General features: G+C 41.0%; 1 protein-coding gene across 3 annotated transcripts; it reads right to left on the bottom strand.

Moving 5' to 3' along the window:
* Positions 1 to 271: 271 nt before the first annotated feature.
* asb5b (ankyrin repeat and SOCS box containing 5b) lies at positions 272 to 8,548 on the bottom strand. Of its 3 annotated transcripts, XM_029438848.1 has the most exons (7): positions 8,364 to 8,547; positions 5,641 to 5,720; positions 3,556 to 3,663; positions 3,282 to 3,435; positions 2,118 to 2,252; positions 959 to 1,150; positions 272 to 839 (listed from the first exon to the last, which is right to left on the bottom strand). In XM_029438848.1, exons 1-7 carry the CDS (start codon positions 8,482 to 8,484, stop codon positions 712 to 714), a joined length of 918 nt encoding a protein of 305 aa, XP_029294708.1. In that variant the 5' UTR covers positions 8,485 to 8,547; the 3' UTR covers positions 272 to 711. The 3 variants fall into 3 exon arrangements, with proteins under 3 accessions (XP_029294708.1, XP_029294796.1, XP_029294880.1); XM_029438936.1 differs by lacking the exon at positions 2,118 to 2,252 and having other exon boundaries at positions 8,364 to 8,548; XM_029439020.1 differs by lacking the exons at positions 5,641 to 5,720; positions 8,364 to 8,547 and adding an exon at positions 6,649 to 8,353.
* Positions 8,549 to 14,733: the final 6,185 nt, after the last annotated feature.

Raw genomic sequence — 14,733 nt, 5'->3', positions numbered from 1 at the left:
AAATACATTGCCATGCACCTCAGCAGAACTAATTAGTTCTGCTTCTCAGACAATATGACTTGGACTGAGAATGTTCCTAGACTACTCGCTAAGTCTGCAGTCAACCACACATGATTTTTCACAAAATGAAACCCTTGATAAATGACATTGTTGATACAATATGCAAACAGTGTAATGACTAAAATGTCATCTGTCCCCATATACTGTTTTAGCAAATTGATAGTGTGACCCTCCTCCATGCACAGTGCTGTAAGAGTGCTGGACAGGTCAGTGAGGTCATGTCACAGATATTTATTGGTATTTACATATACATACAGACACCTAAAGGGCCAGCACGCGCCAATGGAAAACACATTTAAATATTTACAATATGAAGTGTTGTGCTTAACAAACATATAGCGACACAATTAGTTCAAAGTCTGGATCAAAAAAGAGTCAGTCAGAGAATTATGTGTCAGAGGGGAAAAGTCCTTTAGAATAAACATTTCAAATAAACAGAGTTTGTGCCAGTTATCCCAAAACAAAGGCAATACACTTTGTAGGAGTGAATCTGCAGTGTTTTTTGATGTTAAGACATTGTAGTAGCCAAACTCAACCATACAGATCAAAACCTTGTGATATGTTAAGATAAAATGTGGTTAATGTGTTTAAGAAATGGCATCTGAATTGTAGTTGTTTTTCCCCGTCATGCTGCATGACATCCTATGCATCCTATGTGTGCTCCAGATAGTGAGTGAGCAGGGGAGGGAGAGGAAGGAGGGGGAGCAGCTTCAGTCTGGATCGACCAAGCAGGTTCCTGATCTGGAGACGACACAACTGGCAGAGACTCCTCGGAGAAACTAGAGAGAGACAGAGTGATTTCCTCTTACTGTTGTGATAAAGCTCATCTTTACATTATTATTACAGTTCATGAGTCCATCAGTATTGAGAATCACTGCAGTAGAAGATATTGCAATACCTTCAAATGTCAGCAGCAGCTGTTGTGTCTTTCCACCAACAGGTGCTAGCTCCACAGGCCGCTGATCGTTACTGTCTCTGATGTTGACATCAGCTCCATAGTCCAGTAACAGTGAGACCTGATCCGCACTGTCCTGTCTGACAGTGGCATGCAGAGGACTATCACCTCCTCTGCCTACATTAACATTGGCTCCTAGAGAAGACACAGACAAGAGGAGAGGAGATACTTACACATTACATTTAGTAGATAGAATAGAAGACAACTACACAAGATATGATCCCTATGCTGAGGAACAAAGTGGAATTGAACCCTTTAAAAGACTTCAGAACAACATAATGAAACATCACTTTTTCCCCAGATGAACATCCTAGAGTAGTGGATCCAGCATATGGGAGTCAGGACCTCAAAAGGGTTAATAATAGGTATGAGAAATCTTCTATTTTTTTTATTTTCTTGTTAAACACTGCATACGTTCACCTCTTCAGTTCTCTAAAAATCCTTCAACTGAGACAACCCCAGAAGGAAAACAAAATGGCCATGCTCAGGCCTTAACCTGTGACGAGGGGTCACAAATTAACATTGCTTTATTTTAGGGCTTACAACCAAAAAACGTTCAAAACCACAGGCTGAGAGCACTGGAGTCTATGCAGTAATGTAAAATAACAATAGGCAGAGATGAATGAGATGATTTCTGTGGTCAGAAAAAGTAGTTAGGAGTTAAAAGTATGCATATATAATGTTTCATGACTACAATCCTAAAAGCACATAATGCAGTATATCGACAGTCATAACACATTATAGATGTGACTTATAATAAACTATAAGTGTCTTATAGATGCTCTTGACTAGTTTTACATGAGAGGTTGACTGATGGGCTTATAAATCAGTATGCCTACACATACTCACCTATACACACCACAACAATCAACTGTAGTAAGGACTCATACTAGTAGGATGTATGCTATAATAGTCCACAGTTCATAAGTTACCATTGTATCTGTTAAGTTCAGTGAAGTACATATTGATATCCATAATATTATCATTATGTTCCATTGTTGGTGGTAAGTAAAGTGTAATGAATTGTGCATAATAATCACATACAATGCAGAATAGATTATATTAAATGAAATGGCAGAAGGTTGCTGTAATTGAGACACACCACTATGCAGCAGAATCTTTGAGCAGGCTGCGTGTCGGTGTAGACAGCTCATGTAGAGAGGAGAGCCCAAGTGGGACACTTCATAGTCTGGATCTGCTCCATGAGACAGCAGGGTCTCTACACACTGGCTATTACCTGCACACAGATGCACACACATGTACATATATATATATACACATGTACACACACACAAAATGATGAAACATTCACAAACTTTTGATGCTGAAGTAATCCATTTGAATTGAAGTGTAATTGTGAACAGCTATGTTGCTTTTAATTTGACAAGTTATTGAGCAGTACCTTTGTGCTCTCCAGGACCTACTGTAGTTAAACATTACAACTTGACCATAGACTGTATATAGGAAGTGGACGTAGTCACCGTGATGTCACTCATTGATTTGTGGACTATCGTTTTAAAGCCTCGAGTTTTGCATTCTGGCCGTCGCCATCTTGTTTTTTTGGAACTAGAAGTGACACGAGAGGGTGGAGCAAAGTACAACCAAACTCTAAACAAGACACTTTCAGGCAACACAAATGTTACAATTAACTTTCATAAGGTGAAACATACTGTGAAAGAGTTAAAGTTCGAAGATGAAAACACGGACAACACCCAAACTGGACAAAGCCGTGGTAGCAACCTGTCAATCTCCATGTAGCCCCGCCCTAAAGCATAGGCTGCTTTAGCCTCTATTTTACTCTAAATGGGACCATAGTCACTATATGAACATCATGCTGTATGAAGAAGACGTGAAACTAGAGATTTAGAACATACACTCATTAGGAAACTGTTTAATAAATCAAATGATTCTTCTCATAGACTTCTATACAATAAGACTTCTTTTTGCACCCAGTGGAGTCGCCCCCTACTGGCCATTAGAACTAATGCAGATTGAAAGCACTTCCGCGTTGGCTTCACTTTTCAGACCTGAAGGCTGACCTATCAATGTTCTAGCAGCCTTTAGCTGATTTCTTTTAGAAAATGCCACAATGCATAAGTGAGATGAGTCATTCAGCCAAAATTCCACCAAACATCTGGTGATGGGGTGTTTGTGATATTGAAAATGATGGATGCCGGCACACAGAGACTAATCATACTATGACTACGCATGACCCTGGATACTGTTAAATCATACTGCATACAAGCTTCCTGTTCTGTGTATTTACCTCTCTTGCAGGCTTCGTGCAGAGCCGAGGGGAAGTGTGCGTGTGATGTGTGTGTGTGTGCTCCATTCTGCAGCAGCAGTTCCATACAACCAACACTCCCAGAGGCACAACAGTTGAACAGAGGAGTGACACCATCGATGGTAGCAGCATTTACCTAGACACACACACATTGTATGAGCAATACAAAAGCAGCTGTTTAATGAGTGATAATGGGTTTTAAGATGGACACATGGTGACACATAATAATGGTGGTGATAAGAAGAAGAATACTTACATTAGCCTTAGCATTTATTAATGCTCTGACACAGGCTACATGTCCTGACAGGCAGGCTTCATGGAGAGGGGTCACATGATCAATGGTGACAATGTTGGCGTGATATCCCTAAAAAATCAAAGCATTATGACTTTAGTTTTTAGGAATCACACTGCACTGTTTGAATAAGTCTTTCTTTCTGATAAGAATTGACACCATTGACAGGATGAAGGCAATAAAGTACGTGAGGCAAGATAATGTGATGCATTCAGGACATCTTCTGAAGATTGCTGGCCAAGCATCAAGCTTCATGTTAAGGTCAAATAAATGTAAAATGTTAAACTGATGTGTGGACTGCCAGAGTAAGGTAAATTAATACTAAGTAAAGTAAAGTATTAAAAAGATAGATCCAAAGAAAAAACAGTTAATCCCTCACTATCCAACTATAACAATTAGCCACATTAGTTCACATTTTCGATGGGAAAATGAAACAAATTCAATTTGAAGACGGCCACTGAACTTTTGAAATTGTTCGCATATGACCCAGAATTTACTCCTACTGTTTTCAGCATGACAAGGTTGAACATCTAGTGGGCTCAAGGTACAATAAGGAGATTCCAGGAGGACACATTCCATTTACAGAATCAAGACAATTTAAAATAGCCTATTTACAAACTAAATAAACACAAATCTTCAATACTATTGAAAGTGATAGAAGAAAAATTAGCTACAAACATATATGATATCAGATGAGGATGGACCTGATAAAAATCTAATTTCAAGGTTATACTCAAGTCTTAATCAAAGCACATTCCAGTTATAACACAATGGGAAATAGAGAGGAATCTGATCATCACACAAGAGTAGAGGGAGGAGATATTTTGACAAAAAGCTCTGCATTGTGGAGATTATTCATTATTTCTGTAACTCTGTCCAAAGAAGTCTTATTCAAATCAGGCTGACAGCTGGAGATCTCGTGGGAACCATATGTTTTGGAGTTGTAAATCTATGGACTTAAGGTTCACATCATCCTGGAAGCTCTCCTCCAAATGGAGAAAGGATAATCATTTGCTGAGAAAACTATTGGTGGTTTATAAGAATTTTTTAAGAAATGGCATAAGAAAGAAATATCTAGTGTGGATGAATGGATTGAGCCGGCGTCATATTTAAGTAATGGAGAGAAATACTTTGATGCATCAGAAACACATTACAGTGTCATTTAGAATCTACCATCGTTTATGAATGTATTTATTTATTTTATAATCTCTCTGGTTATATTATTTCCTTCCTCATGTTGAAAAGTCTTGATTTGGTGTTGAATTTAGCTTACATATGTAGTTTATGTTCAATCTCTCTTTAAAAGCCAACAAACAGAAAAGAAAATGGATGAATATTTAGTGACTCTCCAGCTAGTTGAGGGATGTGGAGTTTAAAATGAATGGCTGTTATTGTGCTGGAAGTATGAATACTAAACTATGTAAAGTATGTCTGTGCTCATGCAAACCCTGTGTACATCAAGTCACAGACAATGTTTGAAGCTGACATAAAGGACATTTTCACACTTCCACCAACTTGCACAGATAGTTTAGTCCTTGACAGTCAGGAAGGAGCATACACCTTATGACTGACACCAGACAACTCACTGAAGCACTGCTCAGTAACCACTGGAGCTCTAGAGGAAGACACACCTTTTTATTGCACCATTTGGTGCATTTGCACAGGCCAAATAAGGAGGAAAAGAGCTCAGAGTTTGGTGAGATCCTGGACAGAGAAGCATGTTGGACTACAGAGGGAACTGGAGGTGAGTAAACTTTGTAAAAAAAAAGCTAACTTCAATGATGCTGTTTATTTAACGGTGTCTCCCTCAGCCGGCACACATGTGACGTCATTGGTGGCCAATGTCAGGCGTAAATATGTTTGAATAAAGAATGTCTGGCAGCGACTGGATCTGAGGACTTCAGAGATAGAGGTTCTTTTGTTGTTAGCCATTTTGTTTTTGTTATATTTTGTTCTCTACAAGTACATATTCTGTTTTACCTGCATTTCTAAATGTGACACATTCAGAGTGTGTGCGTGTGCGTGTGCGTGTGTGTGTGCGGACATTGCCTGGGCCAGCAGAGTTCGCAGGGCAAGCAGTCGACCCTGAGAAGCTGCTTCATGGAGAGGGGAGCGATCTGCCCAGGACCCTGGACACACACACACACACACACACACACACACACACACACACACACACACACACACACACACACACACACACACACACACACACACACAGACAGACAAGGAAACAGACAAACAGTTTTGTTATGTTAATTGTAGCAAAATATACTGACACTTATATAATACTGGTTCTCCAACGGGCCATTATGCCATGCGTTGTGTTATATTCTGTTTTAAAAGGGCCATATTTAAGATTTGAAAATGTTTGACTTTGGTGACTCCCAGTGGTAATATATTCAAAGACACTGTTCAGCCAAGTATGCAGGGGATACTAGTGCTCTTCTCAAACATTCTATGGTAAAACATGGGGACATTTTTCTCGGTGCATTCGCAGAAATGATCTTATCCAACTATTGCTGGGGCTTTAAATAGCAGTTATGGATAGTCAGGAGAACACTGACATGATTTGCACTCAGTCAGTCAGAGGCACCGGGATGATCTGAATTGTACCAAAAGATGTTAACTGCTACAGAGCAAGCACACTTTCATCATCAAGTTTAGATATAGATCTAACTTCATAATTGTTCCTACAAAGAGCGCTGTGGAGGACTAGGACCGACAAACAACCGCAGAGTCCCTGGTTTGAGTTTGGCCGGAGACCTCTGCTGCATGTTCCCCTTCTTAAACTTACCAACTTAAAGATACAAAACAGGGATATGGTAAAATCACATACAATTGTACATATAGTAGCTTTATTCTATTTTTGTTAAATAATGACAATAATTGTTAGTACTAGCCCCAATAATTTTGAATTAAAAGCAAAACAAACATCTGCTCAAAACAGAGTTTGTAGCAGGACTTCAGCATTGCTTCCTGTGGTTATATTTAGTGCTAGTGAGGTTTTTCTCAACAGTGGCATCAATAACTGCACCGATATTACATACAACATACCCATATCTCTGTCTCCCCATGGCACATCCAGCCACTGGTAGATATAAGACGTTTTGGATGAAATGGAACAGACCTTCTTCTTGTCCTTATGTTGTCTGTCACACTTGAAGATCACCTTACCGGCTACACAGAACAGTGACCACACACCTACAATACTAATAACTACTAGCTAGCTTACTACCTAACTGAATAAGTAGCTGGATAACTGACCCTGAAAACTGATGTGCACCAGGCAGAGCAATCTTAACAGAGTGTTGAGATCAAACCTAACAATCCAACCTAAACTACTGTATCTGCTTAACCAGCTATCTCTCCTTTGAACCTGCTATTAGAAAGAAAAACATGTTTTCAAGCGTCGTATAGTCAGTGCGGTCAGTAGAAAGCCACTTGGACACAAGCCGAGTCCTAGTAAACTTTTGTCGGGGCACCTGGACAAGAGTGTTGCAAGACCTGAAACACCCAATGACTCCAGGATACAACACTGATGATGTGCATCAGAACACTGAGCTACTCCACAGAGTATCCCAAGCTTTCCACTGTGCTCTACTTTCCTTCTTTTCACATTCCCAGTTCACTCTTCTGCCTCTATCCCTAACCCACCCCTGCACCTGTTCTTTCACTTTTTATGAATAATTTAAGCATGGCCAGGGCATACACATAGTAAGCTTTCACAGCAGTGATGGAGACTGAGAAATCATTAGAAGAAAGGTACAGTATATAGATTGATGGATTGGTTTGATATTTCCAAAAAGTCACATAGGAGTCTGTCAATGTTATCAACCACTTCCGATTTGATGGATGTAAAGCCTTATCAGTTACGTATTTGTTGTAAAACTGAATTGTCCTAACCTAAATCATACTGAATTGACCCCATTGTGATATTTAATTAACATTCAAATGCTGCATGATGATATCATAACTTTATTAGTAATAGTATTAAGCAAAATAGACCATATTTAAATGGCCAGAATCAATGCTGTGGCAGGAAGCATTCATCACAATAGGGAGTAACGTCATTTTGTTGTCTCTTACTCTCTCACTGGCTTACAGAAACATCCTGAAATGTCAAGTAAAGTTGCTCTAAATCTAGATTTGCATTGTCCAGTGCTTTTCAGCAAACATTGTACTACAGGAAGGACATTTTACTATGTCATTTCAAGCACTCCTGGATATGTGCTGCAGAAAGTACCAGGACACTTTCAGGTTGTATATTTTGAGAATGAAATGTGTGGACCCGACTCTAATCTGACCTTCCAAGAAGCTTTCCAACTCTATCAAATATTCTGAACAGCACAGTGTTAGGTCTAATCAAACATGTCTTTGTTAATATACGAAATCAACAGATAGTGCAGACTTTAAATTTAAGATAATTATAGATGGATCAGGATATATAACAAGTGGTTTATAAAAGCTATGTTGAGAGTTTTATTTTTTCAGCTTGGTATGTAAATCTGAAAGCCAAAGTTAGAGTGGGGCCCCAGTAGTATCAAATGTCAAACATAGGCCTATAGCCCATAAAGTTAGTTGTATAACATTGAATAACATTATTTATACTGATTTTGACTCTTTTTTTATGACTACACGACTGCTAAAAATATAATGCTATTATATTTTCTAGGTTTTCAAGGTTTGATCAGCCTCTGGAGCAGATCTCTACCATTGCCCAGTAGCATAAACAACCTGTCATTTTAACCACAGCACAGCAGTGTACCGACCTTGACTAGTCAGAATGCCCCAGCAGGCCTTTTTCCTCTCCGGGACGTGCTCGGATAGCGGTCCGGGCTCAGCGCCTCTTTTCCGAGAAATTTCCGGAGCTGGAGACGGAACCTCTGGCATCTTCCAAAAGCTGGACCTCACGCGTCTACCGCTCAATAACAGTCTGACTGCAGCAGCAGAGCGAGAGCCATCAAGAACGGATGAGCGGGGTGAGGCGGGGCTGGGAGCTAGTGGAGAAGTCTGATTGGTCGAACGGCTTTGTTGTTGTTGTGTTCAACGCACATGACCATCTCACATGCGCGCCCACGTGAGGACGAGAAAAACTATTTCTGTCCTTGAAGTGGACTTCACGCCATGGTACACACACACACACACACACACACAGCATGTAACTATGTAACTTAAACAGCTGCTGCTACTGGAGTTACTGACTACAGTCTCCTAAAGGCCCTGTCACACATATCTGTATGGCAGAAACATATGCTGGAGTATATGAAATGATTATTTTTTTTGTCAGAGTCCAAATACGTCCAACTTTTCCACAGCGGTGTTGTAGCTGACATATACATAACGAATACATAACTAATTATTATACGTATGTCAAACCTATTAATAGCTATCACTTACTTATTTAAAACGTATCAGAGCGTCTGGCCAACGGAGCTGGAAAAGTGCCATCTGGTTCACGTCATGCTGATGCTGGAGAACGGCTAAAATGCTGAACGCTAGCTGTACTGTAGAAACACGTTTAATAAGTTACTCCGTCGACAGGCATAATCTTAACATAGGTTACGAATAGGTTATCCACTCGTTATCAATAAATTGGCTGTAGGATTCACCGTCAGCCAACGTAGCCTATAGATCGTGTGCATGTGACGTCACGCTTACGTCCCAACCCGTAAGTCAGCCATGTTGGATGATATACACAACCAAGACGGCGCCCGTTCGCGTGGGAGTTGCTGCAACGCTTCGTAATTTTCTTTGTATTTAAACGTCTAAGATTGAAAGAAAATGGCAATCGTGTGCGCAGTGTATAATTGTTGTAATAACGCTACTCGTGACCCAGAGAAACGGTTCTTTAGATTTCCTACAATCATCAAAAACATCGGTCCACAAAAGAGGGATGAATTACTGTCTACCGAACGCCGTAAGCTGTGGTTTGGCAACATAACTCATGAGGATTTAACAGAAGAAAAAGCACAATTCACCCGTGTGTGTGGCGTCCACTTTATATCTGGTAAGAGCTCATGCTAAAGCTATGTTTTCAATGTTTACGTTAAACATTTGTGCTTATGATATACCCGAACACTATAAGACCTTACTTCTCGTCACTAGGAGAAGCGGCAAAGCTTTATGATAGCAGCCATTTTCTCTTTTCTTCTGTGCATGTTTTTGTTTTGCTTATTCTTGAGACTTGCGAAAAGCAAAGCACCAATGTGAGCACATGCTTCGCTCAATCCAACCATACAAATCACAGTGTGCGAGGATAACATCGCCGCTCTTCTCACTCACAAACCACGGCTTGAGCGGTGTATCTCGAGCTCTTTGCGAGTGATTTACACAGGCATGGACGAGCACCCTGTCATCTTTCAGTGGTTTGGTAAGAAGACTACCAACCCAGCCAGAAACAAAGAAATTATAAGCATCTAAGCTCTTGTATGCCTTCATTTGTGCGTTGGTTGCCCACGACGTTTGTAGCACAAGGTAGTTCACAATATCCGGATATTCAATCGGCGGTAATGAATCTAAATCCTCAATATAATCCGACGGCTTTAGCATGTACGGGTCACGGCCGCAAATTTGGACTTTGCAGAGGACTCCAGAGAGTCAAAATACTTTGAAGAAGTCGGAGTTGTATTGCTGTTGTTGTTCGCTTTAGACGCCAATGTTGATTTGTATATCATCCAACATGGCGTTGCACGCATACGTCACACAGTTTTGTCACGTGTTTGCACACTATCTATATCTAACGTACCTCTAACATAGTCACGTAGGTAGTCACGTAGGTATTCATGTACTATATTTACGTAGGTAAGTATTCACATACTGTATTTACGTAGGTAAATATTCACGTACGTATTCCGTATTCACGTATGTCTAACATAATGTAACGTCTGCATATCTTATGAAGCACACGTTGTCACGACGCTGGATTTGCGTTTCCTGTTTTATTTTTAAATGTTCTCTTCCCCTTGTGTCATGTCTTGTATTACTTCCTGCCCTTGTGTTTTTGCCTTTGTCCCCCAGGTGTGTCTCGTTACCTTCATTAGTTTCCTCCTGTGTGTTTGCCTTTCTCTCCCAGCTGTGTCTCGTTCCCTCATTTAGTGTCTGTGTATATATCCCTGTCTGTCTCAGTGTTCTTTGTCGGTTCGTCATTCTTGTTACACTCATGGTCCCTTGTGTTATCTCGTGCTTCCCTTGTGTTATCTCGTGCTTCCCTTGTGTTATCTCGTGCTTCCTTGTGTTATCTCGTGCTTCCCTCGTGTTATCTCGTGCTTCCCTCGTGTTATCTCGTGCTTCCCTCGTGTTATCTCGTGCTTCCCTCGTGTTATCTCGTGCTTCCCTCGTGCTATCTCGTGCTTCCCTCGTGCTATCTCGTGCTTCCCTCGTGCTACCTCGTGTTTTTTGTTTTACTTGTTACTTTGTTTTGTATTCGATTAGCTTTGTTATATAAAGCTCTCCTTTTGTTAAACCTCATCTGGCGTTCTGCATTGCATGTCGTAACAGTACGAACTGACCAGAAATGGTCCCAGCATTCCTTGATGATGAGGATTTTCTTTGTCTGTATGTCGAGTTAATATGTCTTATGCGTGAATGGAAGGAAGCCACCTGTAGAAAGGACCAACAAGTCCTTCTTCGACAGGCCCGCGGGGAGGTGGCTGAAAAGCCTTGGTTGAGGAGTGTTCTGCCTGAGGAAATCAGGGATTTTCTCAACCTAGCAGATCGGTCTGCCTTCCAGTCAGCTCGCCAGCTCACCGTTCCTCCTGCTCCAGCACCTGACCCATTTCCAAGTACTCGCTCGACTTCAGTTCCCGCTGCTGGACCTCCGCGAACTCCCGGACCTCCGAGGACTCCCACCCCTGCTGCAGACCCCCGTCCCTGCTGCCGGACCACTGCAGATATCTGCTCCGGCTGCTGCCGGACCACTGCAGACCCCAGCTGTTCCCCAGCTGTTCCCCAGCTGCCCCTCGAGACCCCGGCCCCTGTGCTCCCTCTGTCCCTCGAGACCCCAGTCCCTGCAATTCCCTTGCCCCTCGAGACCCCAGTTCCTGTGCTCCCATCGCCTCTCGGGATCCACGTGTTCCCCTTGACTTGTAAGAAGAGAGAGGAAGAGAAGGAGGGGAGCAGGGAGGTGTCCCCCAGCAGTCTAAGCCTATAGCTGCATAACTAGGGGCTGATCCAAGGCAAACCTGAGCCAGCCCTAACTATAAGCTTTATCAAAAAGGGATATCTGTGACAGGGCCTTAAAGTAGGTCAAACTGTGGCAGCCTCAGTCTGAATTTCATGAAAGATAGGAGCCTAATTCACAATACTTAAATGTTGCAGTACTAAGTACAATTTCCCATTCATTTTAAAAGCAGTGGATTTTAACTTTAGCCCAGGGGTGGGGGACCTTTTTTCATCCTTCGAGGGCCATACTAATTATTGAACTCATAACCTCTGCAAACATTTAAGATACAGCCCATTCATTTCACCTTTCTTTTATGCTAAATGCAAAAAAGCAACTTTTGTCTTATCCATGTATCTTTCTGTTTTTATCAGAAATCAGCAATCCTTTTAGTCCCACAACGGGGAAATGTATCTTGTCACAGCAAAAGAACATATGGAGTAAAAAGGCAGTAAACAACAGTTAAATAGAATAAAAAATAATATAAGTACCAAGAGGTTGATAGAAAATAAAGTGAGTATTGCACATGGCAGTGATAATTGCACAGCAGTGGTGGAATAGTCTGTTCTTGGTGTGGTGGGCTACCTATCTATCTTTCCATGCTTTCATGTTTCGCAAATCACGAGTCTGGAGAGAGCTACTTGACGGGCCAAACTCCGCCGAAGAGTATTAACTTTATCCAAACGCACTCGTCCTTTCAGCTCATGCAGTTCGGCATGTTTTGTGCAGTAATGATTATTTTTAATCACCGCAAGTACAAACTAGACACACTGGCCTTTTACTTCCACAAAGAAATAATCGTTCGTCCATTTCTCCTGGAAAGTGCAACATTCCGAATCCCACTTTCTCTGTTTTACACTCGCCACGCTGCGTTCGCTGATGTTAATGACCGTCTTGTTTTTTGACATGACGTGACCACGTGATGACACGTTCCGCTCGTGTTGTGTTCAAGGACTTGGCCAGGAAAAACAGTCAGTCGCTCGTTTAAAATATTGCCGTCTAGTTTCTTTTGCTAGTGGATTTTTTTTGCGTGCGTTTTACGAATTACCTCGAGGGCCGGATCATGTTCCCCACCCCTGCTTTAACCTATCCATCCCCATCATTTCAGATATGGTAGAGGGATAAATTTCTAATCTAATATATTCCTATTTCAAATGTTTTCTCTGGCTGTGAAAAAGATTGACACTAACCTTGATTTGATCTGATGGCTTAATTGTCTATTTGGAGCTATAGGTTTTGAGTTGTGCATTCTTCATCGGGATGAAGGCAAAAACCAATGAAATGACATAACGATGAGGGAATCTATGCAAACGTTTCATAAAGAACAAAAATATTAATATTGTTATTATCTATCTATTAATTGATAGATATATTTATTATGCAATAAAACTTAATACAATGAAAATATAACGAAATCACGCTTTAACACTTCAGGTACTGACAAATAGCATCAAGCAGGAAGTTGACCCCAAAAAGCAAGAAGTCAGAGAAATGACACATGGTTTGGCTTGATTTTAATATAGGGGTATAACATTTGAAGGACTAGCATATTGTAGATGCAAATGATATACAAACATGTATGATATAATAGTGTAAAATGTTTCAGGTAAAATAGGACCATGTTAAAATACTATTCAAATAAAGTATAACGCTAGTGCATATTATAACCTGATGAAAATAGTCTTCACATCTATGTTAACACAAACCCACAGCTATGTAGCCTTCAGCCAACTTGTAAGTAGATAGAGTCTTTTTAATGATTTATGAACAGACTACAGATAGCTAGCATGCTAAACTCATTTATGCTAATCCCCCAAATTGTGTTTAATAGGACGTTATAATTTGGACACATTAGCCAAGGGAGACCATTATCTCAGCACAGGAATTGGCCAGCCTGACTTAATAACAAGTCCAGTAAAGCGAGGATTTCTGATGAGGAATATGGAATATCAGAAGCTAGCATTTCAATTTGCAAAGGCCAATGGCCTAAAAGGCTTATCAGGTATCCTAGATGTACTGAGCCATTTGTGGAACTGCAGGGACAGGGTTGAAGGATCATTTTGTGTTTGTGAAAGTATGATCCCCGTGCTTCGAGGTCACTGCAAATGAGAAAGGAAATAACACCACCCGACTCGCAATTCTCAACGCGGCATGGGAATATGGCCCTATCATGGTGATTTTCAATGGAAAGCAATTGTGCCATGAGTGTTGCTATATGGGGGTCCCAACAACACAGTGGTCAATGCCATGGACACTGGGTGGATCAATGTAGATGTGGTTCTGGACTGGGGAAGACAATTCATTACTTCCCAACCAAAAGATGACCCCCACCCACATGTCCTTCTCCTGAATGGGCACAGATTCCTTGTGCTTAATTTGGAGTTCTTGGAACTAATGAGACACACACAGCCACATCCGGCAGACAATATAACTGGAAGCTGGAGGGCCGTACCTTTACTGGGTAGAATTGTGGGCAGAGGCTGCAGTAGCATCTGTTTCTTTGATTGTTTCCAAAGGCCTGGAAAAGTGCAGCGCCACCAGATCCTAGCAACATAGTTGAGGTGAAAACGATCATTTTTGATGATCTCTTCACACTGGCTACCCACAATCGCCGTTCTAACAGCAAGCCAAAAAGATCCAAGCCTTCAAATTGTTACTTTACAAGTAAGAGACACCTTGAATATGTTAGAAGAAGAGCCAAGAAAACTGCAGATAATTTCCACAGCATTTGTGGAGTAAAGTACAGGGACAAAAAATACCTGAAAAAAGAAGAGGAGTGGATCTCTGTGGAGCCTGAAAAAAGTGGTAACGTCAGACGGGGAGGAGAATGGAATGATTGATTGAATCATACCTTTGCAAAGACTGCCTTTAAATGTGACACTGTGAAAATTCAAGATCCATGCTTGACTAAAGTACAAAGTTTACATGTTGATGTTGTTAAGATGAATACACTGTTGTTATCTCTACCAGGTGTAAATAGA

Source organism: Cottoperca gobio, chromosome 1, assembly GCF_900634415.1.
Source record: "Cottoperca gobio chromosome 1, fCotGob3.1, whole genome shotgun sequence".
Classification (NCBI taxonomy): domain Eukaryota; kingdom Metazoa; phylum Chordata; class Actinopteri; order Perciformes; family Bovichtidae; genus Cottoperca; species Cottoperca gobio.
The sequence above is the reverse complement of the archived record's forward strand: the minus strand, read 5'-3'. Positions and strand labels throughout refer to the sequence as shown.